At 41.8% G+C, this 22,153-nt stretch overlaps 2 protein-coding genes across 2 annotated transcripts in view; one reads left to right on the top strand and one right to left on the bottom strand.

Moving 5' to 3' along the window:
• The window catches only part of ift74 (intraflagellar transport 74), a 105,843-nt gene that overhangs the window by 36,113 nt on the left and 47,577 nt on the right, over positions 1-22,153 (bottom strand). Inside the window, exons 11-15 of the mRNA XM_072517475.1 lie at positions 20,388-20,428; positions 19,979-20,058; positions 9,654-9,707; positions 2,783-2,880; positions 1,127-1,253 (exon numbers count right to left, since the gene is read on the bottom strand). Coding sequence (XP_072373576.1) covers positions 1,127-1,253; positions 2,783-2,880; positions 9,654-9,707; positions 19,979-20,058; positions 20,388-20,428 — 400 coding nt within the window. The remainder of the gene's footprint in view (positions 1-1,126; positions 1,254-2,782; positions 2,881-9,653; positions 9,708-19,978; positions 20,059-20,387; positions 20,429-22,153) is intronic.
• The window catches only part of LOC140429913 (leucine-rich repeat-containing protein 19-like), a 44,124-nt gene continuing 35,299 nt past the window's right edge, over positions 13,329-22,153 (top strand). The window contains exon 1 of the mRNA XM_072517481.1: positions 13,329-13,347. The gene's annotated coding sequence lies outside the window, so the exon portion shown is untranslated. The remainder of the gene's footprint in view (positions 13,348-22,153) is intronic.

The following is a 22,153-nucleotide window of genomic DNA, read 5'->3' as shown; positions in this document are numbered from 1 at the left end:
TGCTTACAAGAAACTACACCCATCGAGAAAAAGCTGCTCAATGCAGGCACTGGAATTTTCTGCACCATTTGTTCAGCTGACAGTTTTATCAGTATTCAGATCTTATCATATTTTGCAACAAGAAAACAATTTATTTCTGAGTTGCTGAATGTAAGCTATTTTGACGGCAATAACTTGCATTTATACAGCATCCGGAATGTAGAAATCAGTCCCAGAGTGCTTCATAGAGGGCAGGGGCAAAAACAATGAATGCCAGGCCAGAGGAAGAAATACTAGGAGCAGTTGCAATTTGGTCAACAAAGTGGATTTTAATAAAAGTCGTAAGCGAGCAGGGGGAAGCAATTTAGGGAAAGAATCCAAGACTGTGGAAAGTAGGTTGGAAGGTTGAACACACACAAAAGGTGAATGTTTGGGGAATGTAGTGTCTGGGGGAGACAGCAGATTACAGAGATAGAAAGGGACAAGGTGATACAGAAATTCAAATACTAGGATTTTAAAAGCACCCATTCCCAGGATGCTAGCGTTGCTGGCAAGGTCAGCATTTACTGGACAATACTAGTTTCCCCAAGTATGATACAACTGAGTGGCCACCTATGATGGCAGTGAGAGAGTCAATCATGTTGGTTTGGGACTGAAGCCCAAACAGGATAGCATGGTTTCTTTCCCCAAAGGACATAGAGAACCAGTTGGATTTTTACGACTATTCACCAACTCCATGGCAAATATTAATGACACCAGTTTCATTTGCAAAAAAATTAATTTAGACATTGCCATGATGGGCTTCGAATCCATGTTCTCTAACTGTGTAGGGCAGGAGGAAAGTCATTGGTAAAGATGCTTTGCGCTCTTGGAGAGAATGGAACCAAGTGAGGGAAGTCACCAAGATTGGAGAATGGAGGGGGCAATGCATTGTCGGGCCATTGAGCGCTTGGCCATGTCAAAAGGTGGCAGAGAGGTCAAGAAATATTTGGGGAATGGATCAAGGTCACAGTCACAGAGCATGTTGTTCATATTTATTATCTGAGTTGTTTTGATGCAATGGACAATAACCCAACTGAAATATTTTGAATCTTATTTGAAATGGACAAATCATGGATAAGGGGAAAAACAGTTCAAAATTTCTTACCATCAGTCAAACCCTTGGCAGTCGTCTGGGATTTTTGCATTTCAGTTTCCTTGAAATTCAGGTCCTCCTGCATGGACTTGAGTTCATTTGCCGTTATTGAGGAGATCTGTTTCATTCGGTTCATATTCTGCATTGCAACATGGAGATGTGTTAAACATTGCACAAATACATTGACCCTTTGGCCACACAATCCCTAAAAACTATTGTAAAGAACAATGGGATTTTTGATGCGAGAAACAAAATTGGCCTCAGTAAGAGCGAGAGGTTAGAGAAAAATAACAAAAAACCAATATTTGTACAGATAAAGACGCATGATATTCAGGAGGGAATTTTGAAACCAAATTGTTCTACTGACCTACTTTGTTCTTTTTGCATTTTTATGGCTGCACGGGAAATCACAGATGCTGCAAAATTATTTCAATTTTGTTGTTTCAGCAGGTGTTCAAAATAATTATGCTTCATGATTAAGCAGCACTGATTTTATAATTTCCCCTCATCTTACAAAAAATGTGCCCTGGTCAATGCTCAATCAGTGGAATGCTCAACTCCCTAAAATTGCTATCTCACCCAACAAAATCTGGCATTTTTCAACTGTAGTACTCTCAAATGTTTCATTCACATGCTGCACAGAAAGCTATCTATAGAGAGGCTGATGTAGGATCATCTCATTTAATGTTGCAAAAATGCTGGTTAATGTTTTTGCAAATTTAAATTCTGCACTTAATACAGCATAACTTACCACTTACTACTGTTCTATTATAGTATATTATTGTAGATGTGTACTGGTGAGAGCATTAAAGTCAACTTTTATAATCCATGGTTCAGGCTTTCTGCACCCCTCCTTCACTAGTATGTGTTTCCACCAGAGAAGGACTTTGATTTAATAAAACAAAAGCAAAACACTGCAGATCCTGGGGATCTGGAATAAAAACAAAGTGCTGGAAAATCTCAGCAGACCTGGCAGCTTAACGTTTGAGTCCAATATGACTCTTATGGAACTTTGAACAAGGACTTTGATTTTCCTGCTTGAGACATGGCAGTTGATTTTGACCATATTTGTAACTCAAAGGTCATTTACAAACAGCAAGCAGGCTCTCCGATCTCTACCACTGAGTCACGGCAGTCTAGGGGCAGAGACCTACTGCAGCAGGAGACACAAACAGGCGGCCAGGAACTGTTTGACTGAAAATTTCTAATCCCATGAACGGGTGTATACACAACTTGATTATCACATCACTCTGTACAGGTAACTCATCAATTATTGGAGTGATGTGAGAATGGGAGTCCTCTCTGCAGATCTGAGTAGAGATCTAGGGTGAGATGTTGCTGCCGGTCCCATCAATGGCGACCACCTCCGACACGTGTTTCCCCATTGAAAGGGCCAGACAAGCAAAACATGCTGGGGGAGGGGGTGTAAATCCCACCCCTAGTCTTCTAAGAATGCAAATTATGTGAATCGCAGTGGAGAAAGTATACTCTAATATGTCTGCTGCATGTTTCTGGTTGGATGCAGTTTGTCCCAGGATCAGCCCCTGGAAACCAGTACAGATACAGTAGACCAAGTTACAAATTAGTACCAGGCTCAGTCTCCTGGTTTTAACTAAAGATTGGGTGGGAGGCGAAAGAGATAAGCCCATTTTTCCTGTCTGAACTTACCCTGCTTGTGTGTTCCAGGAGGGCTACAATACTAGCCTCAAGCTGTGCCTTCCGTTCCATCTCTTGGTCTTTGATTTCTTCATAAGTATCCAGGAATGCTTGAATGACAAATATCGCCAAAATATGGGTCTTTTAATATATTTAATTTATCGTTCTCTGACTGCATTCTGAAGGAGATCATACATAGCTCTAAATTCTCTGGTGTTCTGCCAATAGTCTAAGGTTACACTAACATTGGAAAATCTGACTTTGGGCACTCCATTCTATCTTGCTTGATTTTCTGAAGATGCTTCACAGCAGGAAAGGTACGATTTGTTATAGAATGTAAAGCCCAATGAACATAAGAATATGAGAACTAGGAGCAGGAGTAGGCCATCTGGCCCCTCGTTCCTGCTCCGCCATTCAATGAGATCATGGCTGATCCTTTGTGGACTCAGCTCCACTTTCCGGCCCGAACACTATAACCCTTAATCCCTTTATTCTTCAAAAAACTATCTATCTTTATCTTAAAAACATTTAATGAAGGAGCCTCTACTGCTTCACTGGGCAAGGAATTCCATAGATTCACAACCCTCTGGGTGAAGAAGTTCCTCCTAAACTCAGTCCTAAATCTACTTCCCCTTATTTTGAGGCTATGCCCCCTAGTTCTGCTTTCACCCGCCAATGGAAACAACCTGCCCGCATCTATCCTATCTATTCCCTTCATAATCTTATATGTTTCTATAAGATCCGCCCTCATCCTTCTAAATTCCATCGAGTACAGTCCCAGTCGACTCAACCTCTCCTCGTAATCCAACCCCTTCAGCTCTGGGATTAACCTAGTGAATCTCCTCTGCACACCCTCCAGCGCCAGTACGTCCTTTCTCAGGTAAGGAGACCAAAACTGAACACAATACTCCAGGTGTGACCTCACTAACACCGTATACAATTGCAGCATAACCTCCCTAGTCTTAAACTCCATCCCTCTAGCAATGAAGGACAAAATTCCATTTGCCTTCTTAATCACCTGTTGCACCTGTAAACCAACTTTTTGCAACTCATGCACGAGCACACCAAGGTCTCTCTGCACAGCAGCATGTTTTAATATTTTATCATTTAAATAATAATCCCTTTTGCTGTTATTCCTACCAAAATGGATAACCTCACATTTGTCAACATTGTATTCCATCTGCCAGACCCTAGCCCATTCACTTAGCCTATCCAAATCCCTCTGCAGACTTCCAGTACCCTCTGCACTTTTTGCTTTCCCACTTATCTTAGTGTCGTCTGCAAACTTGGACACATTGCCCGTGGTCCCCAACTCCAAATCATCTATGTAAATTGTGAACAGTTGTGGGCCCAACACTGATCCCTGAGGGACACCACTAGCTACTGATTGCCAACCAGAGAAACACCCATTAATCCCCACTCTTTGCTTTCTATTAATTAACCAATCCTCTATCCATGCTACTACTTTCCCCTTAATGCCATGCATCTTTATCTTATGCAACAACCTTTTGTGTGGCACCTTGTCAAAGGCTTTCTGGAAATCCATATACCACATCCATTGGCTCCCTGTTATCTACCGCACTGGTAATGTCCTCAAAAAATTCCACTAAATTAGTTAGGCACGACCTGCCCTTTATGAACCCATGCTGCGTCTGCCCAATGGGATGATTTCCATCCAGATGCCTCGCTATTTCTTCCTTGATGATAGATTCCAGCATCTTCCCTACTACCGAAGTTAAGCTCACTGGCCTAAAATTACCCGCTTTCTGCCTACCTCCTTTTTTAAACAGTGGTGTCGCGTTTGCTAATTTCCAATCTGCCGGGATCACCCCAGAGTCTAGTGAATTTTGGTAAATGAACACTAGTGCATTTGCAATTTCCCTAGCCATCTCTTTTAGCACTCTGGGATGCATTCCATCAGGTCCAGGAGACTTGTCTACCTTTAGCCCCATTAGCTTGCCCATCACTACCTCTCAAGGTCCTCACCTGTCATAGCCTCATTTCCATCAGTCACTGGCATGTTATTTGTGTCTTCCACTGTGAAGACCGACCCAAAAAACCTGTTCAGTTCCTCAGCCATTTCCTCATCTCCCATTATTAAATCTCCCTTCTCATCCTCTAAAGGACCAATATTTACCTTAGCCACTCTTTTTTGTTTTATATATTTGTAGAAACTTTTACTATCTGTTTTTATATTCTGGGCAAGTTTCCTCTCATAATCTATCTTACTCTTCTTTATAGCTTTTTTAGTAGCTTTCTGTTGCCCCCTAAAGATTTCCCAGTCCTCTAGTCTCCCACAAATCTTTGCTACTTTGTATGCTTTTTCCTTCAATTTGATACTCTCCCTTATTTCCTTCGCTATCCACGGTCGATTTTCCCTCTTTCTACCGTGCTTCCTTTTTGTTGGTATAAACCTTTGCTGAGCACTGTGAAAAATCGCTTGGAAGGTTCTCCACTGTTCATCAACTGTTTCACCATAAAGTCTTTGCTCCCAGTCTACCTTAGCTAGTTCTTCTCTCATCCCATTGTAATCTCCTTTGTTTAAGCACAAAACACTAGTGCTTGATTTTACGTTCTCACCCTCCATCTGTATTTTAAATTCCACCATATTGTGATCGCTCCTTCCGAGAGGATCCCTAACTATGAGATCCTGAATCAATCCTGTCTCATTACACAGGACCAGATCTAGGACCGTTTGTTCCCTCATCGGTTCCATTACATACTGTTCTAGGAAACTATCGCGGATACATTCTATAAACTCCTCCTCAAGTCTGCCTTGACCGACCTGGTTAAACCAATCGACATGTAGATTAAAATCCCCCATGATAACTGCTGTACCATTTCTACATTCATCAGTTATTTCTTTGTTTATTGCCTGCCCCACCATAATGTTACTATTTGGTGGCCTATAGACTACTCCTATCAGTGACTTTTTCGCCTTATTATTCCTGATTTCCACCCAAATGGATTCAACCTTATCTTCCATAGCACCGATGTCATCCCTTACTGTTGCCCGGATGTCATCCTTAAATAACAGAGCTACACCACCTCCCTTACCATCCACTCTGTCCTTCCGAATAGTTTGATACCCTCGGATATTTAACTCCCAATCGTGACCATCCTTTAATCATGTTTCAGTAATGGCCACTAATCATAGTCATGAAAAGGCAAAGAAACCTCAGAATGTCCCAAAATGCTACACAGCAAATAAAATACTTCCCTGAAACATTGCTATGGAGAAGAAAATTCTAGCCAATTTACACGCAGCGAACGAGGCTAATATGTTTTATTGATGTTGGTTGAGCGATAAATGTTGGCCAGGAAATATTTTCTTTTTGTTCTGCAAAATAAATGCTATGAAATCATTTACATCCACGTTAAAGGTCACCTTTAAGATAGCAGATGGGGTGGAGCTTCTTGAACGCTCTTGGAGCTGCACGCAACCAGGCAAGTGGAGAGTATTCCATCACCTCCGAACTGTAGATGGTGGACATGCTTTGGGGAGTCAGGAGATGAGGTACTCGCCGCAGTATTCCCAGCCTCTGACCTGCTCTTGTAGCCACAGTATTTATATGGCTGCTCAGTAGAGTTTCTGGCTCATGCGAACCCACGGGATGTTGATATTGGGGTATTTAGTGATGGCAATGTAATTGAATGTCAAAGGGAAATGGCTAGATCCTCCTTTACTGCCTGCCACTTGTGTGGCATGAATGTGACTCGTCAGTATCAGCCCAAATCTGAATATTGTCCAGGTCTTGCTGCATATGGATACGGGCTGCTTCAGTATCTGAGGAGTCACGAATGGTGTTGGACATTGTGCAGTCATCAGCGAACATGCCCACTTCTGATCTTATGATGGAGGGAAGGTCATTGGTGAAGCAGCTGAAGATGGTTGGGCAGAGAACAAACTCCTGTACTGATGTACTGGAACTTTACTTCCCTCTCTTTTGCTCAAAAGCTTGGAGCTAACAAGTCTATTTGCCTTTTGTCCAAAGGTGTGAGAACTTCACACCTTACTGAGCAGGTACCTTGACTTAACCAGGCTTGTTGTCAGGTCGGATTTGAAATAGTCATATGAACCCCTTTGTTCTAACTTAAATTTAAAGACACAGTCCAAAACATAATCTTATAAACTTCATAACTGTAACAGTTGTAACCTTTCCATGATTCCATAGGAGCAATGACTCCACAATGGAACGATTAGGCATATTTTCTGTTATCACCACAAATTTCTCTTTTCAAAAAAAGCTGCGCGATGTGCAGTGGTTAGCACTGCTGCCTCACGGCGCCGAGGTCCCAGGTTTGATCTTGGCTCTGGGTCACTGCCTGTGTGGAGTTTGCACATTCTCCCCGTGTTTGCGTGGGTTTCGCCCCCACAACCCAAAAGATGCGCAGGGTAGGTGGATTGGCCACGCTAAATTGCCCCTTAATTAGAAAAAAAAAATTGGATACTCTTAATTTATTAGAGAAAAAAAAGCTGCTTAAGGGCTGTTCCTTCATTGGATTTTGTGCTTCCTGGAAAATGTGCTAAGTCAATTAGGTAATGTTTTCTTGTGCGTGTCGACTATTCAAAATCGACAGCTGGGCTTATGTCACACACTTTTCAATGTCCAGCCTCGTGGGCTGCACCCTCGTCTCAATTTTTAATCATGCAAAATCTGTACCAAGGCCAGATACAGTGAACACCAAGTACAAAAAGATCCTCGCTGGATTCAAAATCAACAGAAATGGACAATAAAGGCAATTCAAAATTCATCAAACTCCTTCTGTGGTCACTCAACATTTCTTACAGATGCATACATGAGACATGTTAATAATTCACAGCATGAGCCTTTTCAAAAGGAACCTATTGTCTGGCAACATTGCAACATAAATCCTACTCCCCTGGTTTCTAGCACAGCTTGGGGAATAAAATCAAAACAAACTGACTGCTGCAGTAATTTTCTAATCTTTTGTGAGTTCATTTACTTAAAATATCTTGTAGTTTAAGAGTAGGGTGCGGTCTGTGAAAGGAAATGTTCGGCCAGTTTGGTTTTTACTACTGACATTACATTTCTGCACAGAGATCAAAGATGACAGTTTTCCCAAACACAAGAGCCAAGAATTGTGTAATTGTTTAAATTGTAGGTACTATTGAAATTTTTTGAAAAGTAAATTCCTGGGTTTTATTACATAAGGTGTGTCAGCTGTGGTTCTGAGGATAGCATTCTTGCCCAGAGTCAGAAGGTTAAGGGTTCAAGACTCACTCCAGACTTTGAGCACGACAATCTAGGCTGTCACTACAGCCCAGTACTGAGGGAGTGCTGCATTGTCACAGATGCTGTCTTTCTGACGACACGTTAAACCAAGGGTCTGCCTGCCCTCTCAGGTGGTGATAAAAAATCCCACGGCATTAGAGCATGGAAAAAAATCCCCAGCGTCCTCATCAATATTTATCCTTCAATCAACATCGGCAGAACAGATCACCTGGTGATTACCACACTGCTGCTTGTGAGAGTTTGCTGCATGCAAATTGGCCGTCACATTTCCGACATTACAACAGTGACTACACCTCAGAAATACTGGCTGTAAAGCGCTTTTGAGGCATCTGATGGTCATGAAAAGCATTTATAAATGCAAGGCCTTATTTTAAACTAAATGCAGTATGACCTGTACTTAGAGCACCTCCCTGCCTAACACCTCTATGAAAACGCCAACACTGAGGTTCACGGAGAAGGTTCTTCACCACTCTCCCAGGGTAACTTGGGATGGGCAACAGATGGGGCCTGGTTCACATCACTCCCGTCCTAAGAACAAATGGTCAGCACATGAGGGATCTCCAGCAAATATCGATACACCTCCATTGAAGACCTGTTCTGATTTCTGAAAGGTAATAGGCATCCAGCTACCCAATGCTATCACTGTCGAAAATATTTTATTTTTAATAATATTCATTAACAGAAATGTTATACTAGTAAGTCAAACATAGAGAATTACAGGCATCTGATGTCAAGAAAATAAACCTAATGGTCTTACTGATGCCTGCGAGGGTTTGATGACTCCCTCATGGGGCAGCAGGATGGCACAATGGTTAGCACTACTGCCTCACAGCTCCAGGGTCCTGGGTTCAATTCCAGCCTTGGGTGACTGTCTGTGTGGAGTTTGGACATTCTCCCCATGTCCTCCGGGTGCTCCGGTTTTCTCTCAGTCCAAAGCTGTGCAGATTAGGTGGACTGGCCATGCTAAATTGCCCCTTAGTGTCCAGGGATGCGCAGGTTAGGTTATGGGGTTACGGGGATAGGGAGCAGTGGGCATGGATAGAATGCTCATTCAAAGGGTCGGTGCAGTCTCGATGGGCCGAATCGCCTCCTTCTGTACTGCAGGGACTCTATTCTATTCGCTTTGGAAACTTATGCTCTGGAAAAGGTATTGTCTCATTGCAATCATGGCTTTAGCTGGAGGGTGGAAAAAAGCTCAACAGCAAAAGGAAGCTCATTCAAGTTAGCGATTAAGCTACTCATTCCATCATCTGCCCATTCAAAATCTCTCAGTGCTGGAAAGAGTGACCATAAAAAAGTGGACTGGCTGCAATGCAGCTCGTTAGAAATTAAGATAATTACAAACAGAGACAGAATTTGCTCAATAGTGAAGGAAACATTAACAATCACAATATGTGACTTTAATATATAGACAATAATTGTAAAGAATTGATTGCATGAAAATACAGATTTCAGATAGTCCTTTTGTCCTTGTTCATGTACAATGCTGCTGTAAAATCCATTTACCACTTTTACTTTCATAGTGGTTTGATATAACAACACCTGATCTGAATTTTACTGGAACTATTTGATGCGGATATAATGGTGCTTGGCTAAGAAACTCAGCCAGTTTAGCATAAACTCACCATCCATTGTTTCTTCCCTTTTCTTTAACTCTTTGTACTTCTGATTCCGTTCACCTTAAACAAGAACAACAAATTGACAGGTCTCTTCATAACTCAATAAGTGATACAAACCTGAATCTTTGCAGTGTGGTTCTTCCCTTTGTTATTTTGACCTTTAATAAACAATTGTAAGTTCAGTCCAACATACACTGTTGATGTTGTTGGCTCAACACCCTGGAACTCCCTACTTAATAGCATTGTGGGAGTAGTTTCCCATATGGCTACCTTGGTTCAAGAAGGTTCACCCTCAAAGGTCACTAAGGGTGGACAATAAATGCTGACTCTGTAGTCTGGGTTGTGTAAGCTTACAGAGGGAACTCAAAATCTGTGAACAGCTGGAAAGGTGAGGCGGCAGGAAACCAAATGACAGTGGCCATGTTTGGAGGATAAAAAGGCATCTGAGTGAAACTTCAACAGTGCAATTTCCAGAGCGAAATTAAATCCATAAACAACTTTAGGCTAAGCATTTTCTTAATGCTTAAAGAGCTCCGCTGATGTTAAATGCGAGGGTATCCCAAAATTATGAAGGGGTACTTGGAACCTTGGTTCTTAGTGGCGTATATTTGCAATTTGGTATACTGTGAGAAAAGGTAGGCGAACCAGGGAGGAATAGACCAATAATTGTGTGATCAATTAATAAAGAATATATATTAGCTTAAAAGAAATAAAAACACACACCAAGAAGGGGTATAATACACTACATCACCTAATTACACTAATGGTTATACACTCACAGTATTACATGAAGTTACCCTTGGTTCCTAACTATCTATATTTCTAGAGCTCAGAGACGCCCCTTTGTTCCCAAACAACATCCAATATGATATACCTCTTTGAGCTAAATGCAGCAGATAATTACCACGCACAGGTTATTAGGCCACGTTTGGGAAAACTGTCTTCAGTTTCAGCGAAGGCGAAATCTTCTCGGTTTGGGTGCTGGAACTTAACTATCTGCCCGTTCAGCAATAACTTGTTTTGGGAGACTGTTTCTGCAGCTGGGTGTAGCTGTAATGGTAGCTGTTACTGTGTCCCTTTCTCCAGTTATTGTGCTATGGATATATCATTCTTTCCCTATGATATTACTCACCGAGTGGATCTAGCTTTTAGCATATACATGTAGATTTCCTTATCTCTCCACTTTGAAGTTACTTTTCTATACCCCGTTGTTTCCCTCTCGTCAGAGGTAAACACTTGCTTTTCTCATTGATCTGTTATTCCACATGTCAAAATCCCTTTGGACAGGTGCTTTTATCAACTCCCTTTTTATTTTATTCTAATTTAATTTTTTTATCTCAATTTTCCCCAATTCGTAACAATGCCATGAACAGAAAAATGACCTAGACGCGTAATTAAATACTCAAAGTAAACCAAACAAAGAAGGAACTCAATTTCTACATCTCATTACAGCTTTTATCCAGTGCCAAATAAAGTTCACTACATCGTTGGATCCAAAATAATGCAACAAATTCCTGAGCAGGGGCAAAGGACTACTAATAGAAACACTCAATACAATTCCCTTGTACAATTCCCTCTGATTGAACCCATTTGGTATCTCTACCAGTATAGTGCTACTTTAGCTGAAACAAATGCGCATGTGTTGGGGAAGGTGGAGGAGCATCATTCACAGTCATTCCCGATGGGGGAATAGCCTTGGTCAATTTCTTAAGGCTCAGGTTTCTCATTCCCAATACTTGTCCTTGCGTTCACAGTTGAATTGCTGTGTCTAGATCAAATCCCTCACAAAAAGTGTAGGACCGAAAAGGTCTGAAGGCACAGCTGTCAAAGGTGGAGTAGAGTGATGGAGAGCTGCAAAAGCAGTTAAAGAATTAAACGAAGACAGAGTCTGGGGAAAGGGGTTAATGGAACTGGAGATTACAAACAATACACGTTTTTTTACTATAGACAGCAGCATTAATGCAAACCAAAGTAAGAAAAAGAACTGGTGTGTGAACCCTCAACAAATCTTCAATGCAGCATATGTTTTGGAAGCACAGGACTAATATGGGGATTGAAGGGCTAGAAAATTACCTCTTCAATGTAGTGCGTCATCCCAGGGTTGGATGTTATGCCAATTGTCTATTACCTCACCCAGTGGTCGCTTTGCATGTTAGTCTCAAGAAGGGTGGCACGGTGGCACAGTGGTTAACACTGCTGCTTCACAGCCCCAGGATCCCGGGTTCAATTCAGCCTCGGGTGACTGGCTGTGCGGAGTCTGCACGTTCTCCCCGTATCTGCGTGGGTTTCCTCCAGGTGCTCCGATTTCCTCCCACAGTCCAAAGATGTGCAGGTTAGGTGGATTGGCCAAGCTAAATTGCCCCTTAGTGTCCGAAAGGTTAGGTGGGCTTACAGGGTTATGGGGATAGAGTGGAGGTGTGGGCTTAAGTGGGGTGTTCTTTCCAAGGGCCGATGCAGACTCGACGGGCCGAATGGCCTCCTTCTGCACTGTAAATTCTATGAATGTATACCAAAAAGTTGCTTCACCTGGGTGGTCTCACTGCTGGGCGTGGACCTGCCCCAATCGGAGGTCAACACATGCACAGTTTCCATTAAAGTTACTGGATCACAATCAAATTTGAAAACCTAAGCTGAATTTTCCCTTTGGTTAGAAAAACTAGAACCAATTGTAATTTTCTCATCTCTTCCTGCACCAAGGTCAATTACATCAGCATATATTAAGGAAGAAACGTGGGACCTTTCTCTGCTTTTCAGATCTAAAGCACAACAGGTGCTGCATTTTTTCAAAACTGAGTTAGGGTGAAAGGTTGATAGTCAGCAGACAATGGTTTGCATCTTTACTCATGTGCAGAGGATGAGTAAATGGGGAAGAATGTTATCTTACTAAATTGTGATTATGCGCACACAACAAAACTCTGAACAAGGTCAACCCACAACAGAACTTGTGGAAAACAAACGCATTCAGTCAATGGTTCACTTTGGTTATCAAGTTAAAACTTTTCTAAAGTCCAGGGTTCAATCAGTTCAGTGATTTGTTACTACACTTGCAATTTTAAGAAGCCACCCCGGAAGCCCGTTTATTTGTAAAGTGTGGCTTGCAAACAGAGAGGAAGATTAAGCTGGAGGAGAAAGTCATCCTTACCTTCTGAGATTTTATCCAGTGAAATAAGCCAGTGGACAAATAGGCAAGAGAGAAATGTAAAACAGTGAAAAGAGACAAAGCTGAGAATTGGAAAGCTGAAGCATGTATATAGCTACATTATAATTACTTATTTTCTAAAGTGAAGGGAAAGGGTTCTACCTAAAACTGAATGATTTGTAATTTATAATGCTCTGCAACTAGAAGAAAAAAGAACAATTAATAAGGGCACTAATGTTCTTCAACACAAGATAGCATTCATTCAGGCAAGTGGAGTGTATTCCGTCACACTGGTGGAAGGGCTTTGGGGAGACGGGCGATGAGTTGTCATGGGATATTTTGCAACCCCGAGCTGGCAGATGAGATCACAGTTTTCGGTCTCATCCAAAGGTCAGTGCCTCCAACAGTGCAGAACTCCCCAGAACTGCGCTAGAGTGTCAGCCAAGATTGTGTACATGTCTTGGACTGGAACCTGATCCCAAGACATGACCTGAAGGAACGCTCAACAAAGCACAATGCCATCCAGGTCAAAGCATCCCACATGGGAGGCTGGTGAAGAAGGTAAGAGTCCTTGGGATTCAGGGTAATTTGGCAAAGCGGATCCATAAATGGCTTAGTGGTAGGGGGCAGAGGGTGATGATTGAAGATTGTTTTTGTGACTGGAAGCTGTGTCCAGTGGTGTTCCGCAGGGATCGGTGCTGGGTCGGTTTGCAGTATACATTAATGACCACGATGATAAGTAAGTTCTCAGATGACCCAAAAATTGGTGGTGTGGTAAAGAGTGAGAAGATTATACGATAATATAGATGGGCCGGTTAGATGGGCAGAAGAGTGGCAGATAGAATATAACTATGAAAGGTGTGTGGTGATGCATTTTGGGAGGACCAACAACGCAAAAGAATATACAATTAATGGTCGAACCCTGGAGCAGAGAGGCTGAGGAGGGACCTGATTGAGGTGGATAAAATTATGAGGGACATAGACAGGAAGGATAGGGAGGTACCTTTTCCCTTAGTGGAGGGATCAATAACCAGGGGGCACAGAATTAAAGTAATGGGCAAGAGGTTTAGAGGAGATGTGAGGAAAAATATTTTCACCCAGAGGGTAGTTGGAATCTGGAACTCACTGTCTGAAAGAGGGGAAGAGGCAGGGACCGGCATAACTTTTAAGAAGTATTTAGATGAGCTCTTGAAATGTCATTGCATTCAAGGCTATGGAGCAAGTGCTGGTAAATGAGATTAGAATAGTTAGGTGCTTGATGGTTGGTGCAGACGTGATGGGCCGAAGGCTCTCTTTCTGTGCTGTAAAACTCTAAGACGACAGAAAACTTACACTAAATAATGACGAGGAAAATGAAAAAATGAACACTTCAAATCTGCAAAAGGGCAGGAATATTGCTTCTCTGGTGGTGTAAGTAAAATGCAAAAAATGTAAATAAATTACAAAGATTGACAAGTTATTGATCGAAAACTTGGAAATCAACCGTTGGCAACTCTCTTGGATAATTCCGCAGTGGCTGTTTGGAATAATTAATGGCAACCACATATTTCAAGCATGTTTTGTTCATTTAGGACTGTGAGCCACATTTCATCTCCAAGGATTTAGAAACGTGCATTTATTAAGATTATTTCTACCCCTCGCCAGGATTTTAAAATTGTAGTGAAACATAGTTAGTTCTATTGCGATAATGGTTACTTTCTTCAGCATAAGGGAATACTACACACCAGTCATGCAAAGGCTGGAGAAGGGTAAATGGAACCCACATGAACCAAATAGCCTATTCTTATACTGTAAACAGTACAAGACTGTTTTAGACTATGAAGTCTGGTATTTCAACCAGGGCTTGGCTGGACTTCTGCCTGCCAGATTATGGTGTTACGGTACCCTGGGCTAGTGCACAGATGATTACAGTCCCACAGACCCCAGTTCCAACATAAGTGAATTAACCAATAATGTGTGTAAAATTTGCGGTCCCTTGATTGCTCAATAAGTTATAGCCACCAGCTTTCAAAGTTGAACACAATAACTATTTATGACAGGAACAAAGTTGAAATATGCAATAACTGACGAAATAGCGGCCAGCTAATCTACTGATCCCCCCGCCCCCCCCCCCTGCTTTTACCATCCCACCCTCTACCCAACACACACAAGACAGACACACAAAGGAGGGGAAAGGGGTAAAATTAAAGAGATTAAAATGAAAAAGAGAGACGAATGTCCTTGTTGCAGATATTGAAGTTGTTGTAACCGGCTATTCTCCCCGAACAAGGAGTGTTTGAAATTACCAATTGAATTGCGAAAGAGGCTCTTCTGACCGTTGCATTCAGTCAGAACTCCCAAGCTGTAGGTTTTCATCTGGGTAATCACTTTCACTTTTATTAACCTGGACCTTCAAGAAAAGAACAGCCTCAGGCCTGTGTAATTCTTTCGAACTCCACCAGAATAACCAACAGTTTGTCTCAGATAGGAGCTGAGTTTCACACAGGAGAGTCTAAAAGGGGTTTTTAAACAACTGACCCGGCCTGTAGCGGCTGCTGGACTGGATATTCCTGCAGTTTAATCTAGTTGTGCAGAGAGAAAGGTCTTTACTTTGAACCTTCAGACAGTGTCCATCAGGTCAGAGAGATCAGGACTAGTTATTGTGTTCAACTTTGAAAGCTGGTGGCTATAATGCATTGAGCAATCAAGGGACCGCAGTCCTGGTTAAAGCAGTATAGGTCACTGAATGAAATGCAGCATAATTTGGTAATAGCCTTGATAAAAGCTCCTAACCTGGTAACTTTGTTAGTATATCAAATGCCCAGAAGTGACAATTTCTTCACTATTAGCTGCAGTATAATGGAACGTGTTCAATTAAATCCCATGAAGGGTCAAGTGTAATGGTCTGAAATATCATAGAAGGAGGTGACATATACTCATGTGATCTGAGAGTCTAGGAGAAAGCAGCATTGAATGAAGCTAGTGTAAGGGAGTGTCCGAACAGTAAATACGTTACAATAAAGTTAGAGAATTTACAGCTGGCAGTCTTTGGGAGGTGCTGAAACTACTCCAGCCCAACCACACCATAATAGATCAGCAAGTCCTCCTGCATCCCATTGCCACATTTCCTGACTCGCATTCTTCAATTCACATGTGACATTCGGGGGGCAGTAGCAACTGGAATTCCAAGATTACACCCCATGATAGTTAAAATATGACAGTACAATCAAAGGACATCCCTGCTTTAAATGCTCAGTTTCCGGAGTAAGAAATCCTGACCTAAACGTGTGCTTTGATTTAGATCACATGTTCGAGCATTCTCTAAGATAAGGTAACCTGCTCGCAGGTCTTGATCAAACACACTAACATTTAGATGCCAAGAGAGGAACAAAAGAGATGAACTAGTGTTAATTCCTAGGAATGTGTTGTTACTTCCTTTGGAGGAAACACATCTTTGTTCCTTCCGAGATGGTCTACCTGCCGCAGAGGTCATCATCTAAGGAACTGCAAGGGAAAAACTACATCCAACCATGCAATTTCAGTGCTGAACTGGAGAAAAGTCTGGACCAGTAGCGCTCAAACAGGGCCTGCAAAATAATGTGTACTGGGCAGGGCTGGCCTATCGGCTGAACAACTGAAGTGAGCTTGGTGCAAGCTGGGAATGCAGTACAGCTTCCACAGGGGCAATGCAGACTGGGGCATATGCAGCCTGTGAAGGAAGCACATGCTGAGGAACAGAGAGCAGCATGAAGGTTGCTATATCTTCAAGTAATGAGTAAATATCAGTAAGTTTAAAATACCTGCTTCCTAAAACACTTCACAGGCTACAATTTCATAGTATGAGTATGATCATTTGGACCAGACTGGGGTCGACGATTGTTAATCCACTAGTCTAGAGTACTTATTGTCATACAGTAAAATACACACTTTTAAAAGCTATGATCAAGTAGTGTATGGTTGATTATCTATTCTGGGTCTAGTTTTAACTTGTTCTTTGACTTAAGTTCAAGCTCCATTTACAGGAGGGATATTATCTGGTTATGGCCTCCTTCTGCATTGTAGGGATTCTATAGAATTGCGTGACAGCTGTTCAGCTAAAAAGGTGCTCACCCCAAAAGAATACAGAGCCTCAAATTGTTCTGAAAAAGCTTGCGACGGGCAAAGCCAATTTAACAGTGAAGAACTGTAGAAATAGTGGGGACAACTTTTCAAATCCTCGCATCATTAACCTTACCCTGCCATCAGACAAATGGGTTTGAGCACATTTTGGGAAGATCCATATCCTAGCCGTCATCTAAGAAATGATTTCATTTAGCACCATAAGCTGTCTACGCAGGGGTTTTCTATATATCAACACTGTCACTATAGCTAATGGAAGCCGAAATTCCCTGAAGTGGACTGAAGGTCACGTTATCAGTTGTAGGTTCTGGGAGTTACTGTGGCTGGTCCGACAAACACTGGATCCGCAAACTCTCTGGTGCGGATTGCAATGAATCAGACTGCGCTGCAATGACCGGGTATGCGGTCATGATGATGAGCATTTTATTTCCTTCCAAATAATACGAAGCATTTATGGCAACAGAAGGAAGGGGATACGGGAAATCTCTTTCCTCAAAGAAAACAACTCATTCAGAGCGAATGCTGTCTCATCTGAAATCGTAGGACAAAACTGACACTCTGCTTTTGAAAGGTGGCCTTGAAGTCTTGTTTTTTTATTATTATAAAGGAAGAACCTTACTCAAGTAGGTTGTGACAAGAAGAAATAACAAAGATTTGATATCAATAATACTGACAAACAGCAAAGTTTGTACGCAAACAGCAACAGGAAAAAAAAGATTATACCAGCAAGGAAAAAAGCTTCACCAACTTGAACCGTGGCAAAATAAAATTAAGAAACCCAATTAGAAACATGGAAGAAATCTTAAAAGCATTCAAATGCAAAAGGAAAGTTGCAAAACAGTTAACAGTTTAAGAACAAGTAATGTGTGTGTGTGTGTGTGTGTGTGTGTGTGTGTGTGGGGGGGGGGGGGAAACGACAGTAGATACAATTGGCAGTGCAGGAAAAATTGCTGCATTTACATTTCAAGAGGAGAAACAATAACTGATCTCTAATGGCAGGAAATTAAGGATGAGCATCATAAAGAGAATTATCCCAAGGTGATTTTATCCAAATGCCTTTCAAGCAACATCCTCATTTACGTTGAGGGCAAACAATACAAATTTATATATTTAATGGTAGCCTAATTCATAGAAATTAATGAGAGCAGCCGTAGACGTGACCCCAGGACATTAGATCATAAGACACAGGAGCAGAATTAGGCCATTCAGCCCATCGAGTCTGCTCCGTCATTCAATCATGGCTGAAATGTTTCTCATCCCCATTCTCCTGCCTTCTCCCCATAACCCCTGATCCCCTTATTAATCAAGAACCTCTCTATCTCTGTCTTAAAGAGGCTCAGTGATTTGGCCTCCACAGCCTTCTGCGGCAAAGAGTTCCACAGTAATTCCTCATCTCAGTTTTAAAGGATAGTCCCTTAAGTCTGAGATTGTGTCCTTAGGTTCTAGTTTCCTACTATTGGAAACATCCGCTCCATGTCCACTCTATCTAGGGCTCACAATACCCCGCAAGTATCAATAAGATCCCCCCTCATCCTTCTAAGGTCCAATGGTGGCAGACCCAACCATTCCTCATATGTTATGTTCCCTCCCTGGTTCCAGGGTCAAGGGTGTCACATACTGGCTGCAGGATGTTATTCAATGGGACGGTGAACAGCCAGAGGTTGTGGTTTACATTGGGACCAACGACATAGGTAGACAGAAGGATGAGGAGCTGAAAGCAGATTTTAGGGAGCTAGGCAGGATACTAAAAAGCAGGACCTCAAATTGCAATTTGCTAGTGAACGTAAAAGGAGCAAAGTGGTTGGAGCTGATGAATGTCTGGCTGGAGAGATGGTGTGGGAAGAAGTGAATCAGATTCCTGGGGCATTAGGCTATATATTGAGTATTGTATGCAGTTACATACAAACAAACATAAAAAATAGGAGTGGGCCATTCGGCCCTTCGAGCCTGCTCTGCCATTCATTATGATCATGGCTGATCATCAAGTTCAATACCTGATCCTGCCTTCCCCCTATATCCCTCGATCCCTTTACACACAACAGCTATAATAGAAACAGTACTGGTCACCTCATTACAAAAAGGATGTAATTGCATGAGAGGGGGTACAGGGGGTACATGTGAGATTTAAGAGGATTTTGCCAGGACTGAAAATTTGCAGCCAATGAGAAAGATTGCACAGGCTGGGGGTTGTTTCTCTTGGAACAAAGGAGGCAGAGGGAAATTTTCTTGAGATGTACAAAATTGAGAGTGGCCGGGCTAGAATGGGAAGGGCCTATTTTCTTCAGCAGACAGGTCAGTGACTAAGGGGTTTAGATTTAAAACAATTGGTAAAAGTATTATGGGGGGGGATTAGAAAAACCCAGAGGGCTTTGGAGTCTGATTTTCACTGCCTGAAAGGATAGTAGAGGCAGAAACCCTCAACTCATTTAAAAGGTGTCTGAACATGCACCTGCAGGGCCACACACCAAATTCTGGAAAGTGGGGTTAGACTGGATGGCTTGTTTTTCAGTCGGTGCAGTCACGATGGGCCATGTGGCTTCTTTCTATGCTCTAAACCTTCTATGATCCTAACACTACAAGCGGATTCTTATATTATGTATTACATATTTCATTATGTACTGCATCGCCCAACTGATGTGACTTCAATTTGAAATTGCATCTTTACCAGTGCACGCTAGAAATAGAGTATTGAAATGATGTCTAATTTACAATGGTGAAAACTCCAAATGACAAACATCCTTCAATTTTTGTAACAATTTGCTGCTACTGATAGCTGAAAGACTGTTTTTTTTAAAAGCCAAAGAAGAAACACATGCAATTCTTTATTAAAGCACATTACGTGAATATAGGCTAAGAGAGGAGTAAGAGAAGAAACAATAGAAGCTCTCTGTTATGGTCCAATGGTAGTTTCACCATGTAACATACTTTACCATGACTAGGTACTCCAAACATTCTCTTGCAAATAAATGCATTGCTATAATGCTTACTGAATGACTCTCTCTAAAAGGGACAATCAAAAATCAACAAAATGCAGACTTGTCTATGTACCTCTTAATATAACAGTATACTTTCATTCTTGGGCAAGACAGCATACCTTGGTGCTCTTCCAGATCCATGTCAAGATGCCGAATTTCCTCAGTTACCTGGTTAATTTTCTCCCTCATCTCAGTAAGTCTATAATTAAATATTCAGTCATCAATTGTATTTTAGACCAAAGATTCCCATACACATTAATGACAACATGTTACTCGACTGAAGCTGAAATGGTAAGTCTGCCTGGAAACTACATGAAATGAAGTGCTAACGTAAAACATGACACTAGATCCACCAAAATCAATTTATCTTACACTTCTAATTTCCCGCAATACAATTTATTAATGTTTTGAGAAACAGAATACTTCAAGCAAACAGTCAAGAGTATATTACCTCGATGGAATAAATGAACACAAATTAAATATCACTAAATTATTTGAAATAATTTTAATGTAAAGGTAATTTCTTACTGTCTTTCCATGCTTGCTATTTCCTGATTGTCTTCTTTAACCTGTTCAAATTAAAATGCAGTTTTATGAACATTGGAGCCTCCTAATAGAAATAGTTTCAAAGCAAGAAATTTTAATTTGATTGTCCTCGAGACACATCCTTAAAAAAATTAAAAATGTAATGAATGACATTAGAACATATATGTCAGAAATCCCATGGAAAATAACTGAAATGAGCACATTAGGTGTTGAGACCAAAATATTGCTGAAAAACATTTTGTTGAAGTTTTTTGTCTTGGACTAATCAGGAAAATTTGCAAGAATACCAATGTAAGGGAGGACAACAAATGTATACAGTGTGCGAAGAGAGTGATGATTGGTTGGCAAGTGTTAGTGGCAAATACCACCACTTGTGTTGTTGCTGTATAGTAGCAGCATGAAACATCTGCTTTCGCCTGTTGCAAAAATTTTGAGATACCTTGCCCTTCCAGGATAATCTGAAGTAGATGGGCACGTTACAGGGCCATTCAGCTAAACAAAATAAGTGACAGCCATTCACTGCTTCATTCCCCAAGGGCAATGCCTTGACCGGAGTTGGGCTGCCTGGCTTACATTTCAAACAATGTTTGACAGTTAACTGTCAATCACCATCAGCTGGTGCATCCTCCATGGCAATCCCACTTGCTGACCAATCAGCACTCTCTTCTGATACATCATAAATTTGTTCTCTCTTACATTGGGAATCTTGCAAAATGTCCTGCTGAGTGGACGATAAAAGGTTTTGTCCAAATATCACTTTTTCTGCAACACTCAGGTTATGTACTACAATACATAGTATTGTATGTATTGTACTATTTGTAAACCAAAGTATTTTTCAGCATGTGATCATGAACTCTGTATTAAAAACGTCCGCATACTAGTGTTCCAACACCCAGGGCTAGGGTCCGTCAATTCCAGCCCGCCTTGACCTGGAGTCGCAACACAATTGAATTAACAAATAATTTGTAGAGAAATACCCAAATTCTTTGGCCCGTGGCTGCCAATAATTACAGTCACCAGGTTTGTAAATTCAAATACAATTACTTTTTATTTATAACAGGAACTATAATGAAATATGCAGCAAATACAACTAGTTAACTATTATCGAATTCCTAATCCTCGACTTTAACTTCCCCCCTCACCACCCTCTATATGTGTAATATTATATATAATACAAACACACACACACATTAGATGAACAAACACAGAGGGGGAGAGAGGGCTGAAATAAGTAAAAGGATAAAGAGTCATTTTTTAAGATGGCGGTCTTCAAGAACAATTTCCTTCAAACCAGGCTTTTAGGTTGAGGTTTATGTTTTCCAGTCTATAACAATTTTCAATGTAAATTCATTCAGGTCGCTGCAGTTTCAGAAATAGAGAGCGAGTGAGCAGGTCCTTGTCTCTCAGAGTCCAGGGGCGGGATTCTCCCCTACCCGGCGGGGCGAGGGGTTCCAGCGTAATGGAGTGGCGGGAACCACTCCGGCGTCGGGCCGCCCCAAAGGTGTGGAAGTCTCCGCACCTTTCGGGGCCAAGCCCTCACCTTGAGGGGATAGGCCCGCACCGGAGTGGTTTGCGCTCCACCGGCAGGCAGGAAAGGCCTTTGGTGCCACGCCAGCCGGGGCCGAAAGGTCCTCGCCGGTGGCACAGGTTGGCGCATGCGTGGGAGCGTCAGCTGACGGCAACCCCGCGCATGCGCAGTGGAGGGGGGTCTCTTCCGCCTCTGCCATAGTGAAGACCATGGCGAAGGC

This window comes from Scyliorhinus torazame, chromosome 9 (genome assembly GCF_047496885.1).
Source record: "Scyliorhinus torazame isolate Kashiwa2021f chromosome 9, sScyTor2.1, whole genome shotgun sequence".
Classification (NCBI taxonomy): domain Eukaryota; kingdom Metazoa; phylum Chordata; class Chondrichthyes; order Carcharhiniformes; family Scyliorhinidae; genus Scyliorhinus; species Scyliorhinus torazame.
This window is presented reverse-complemented; position numbering and strand designations above follow the sequence as displayed.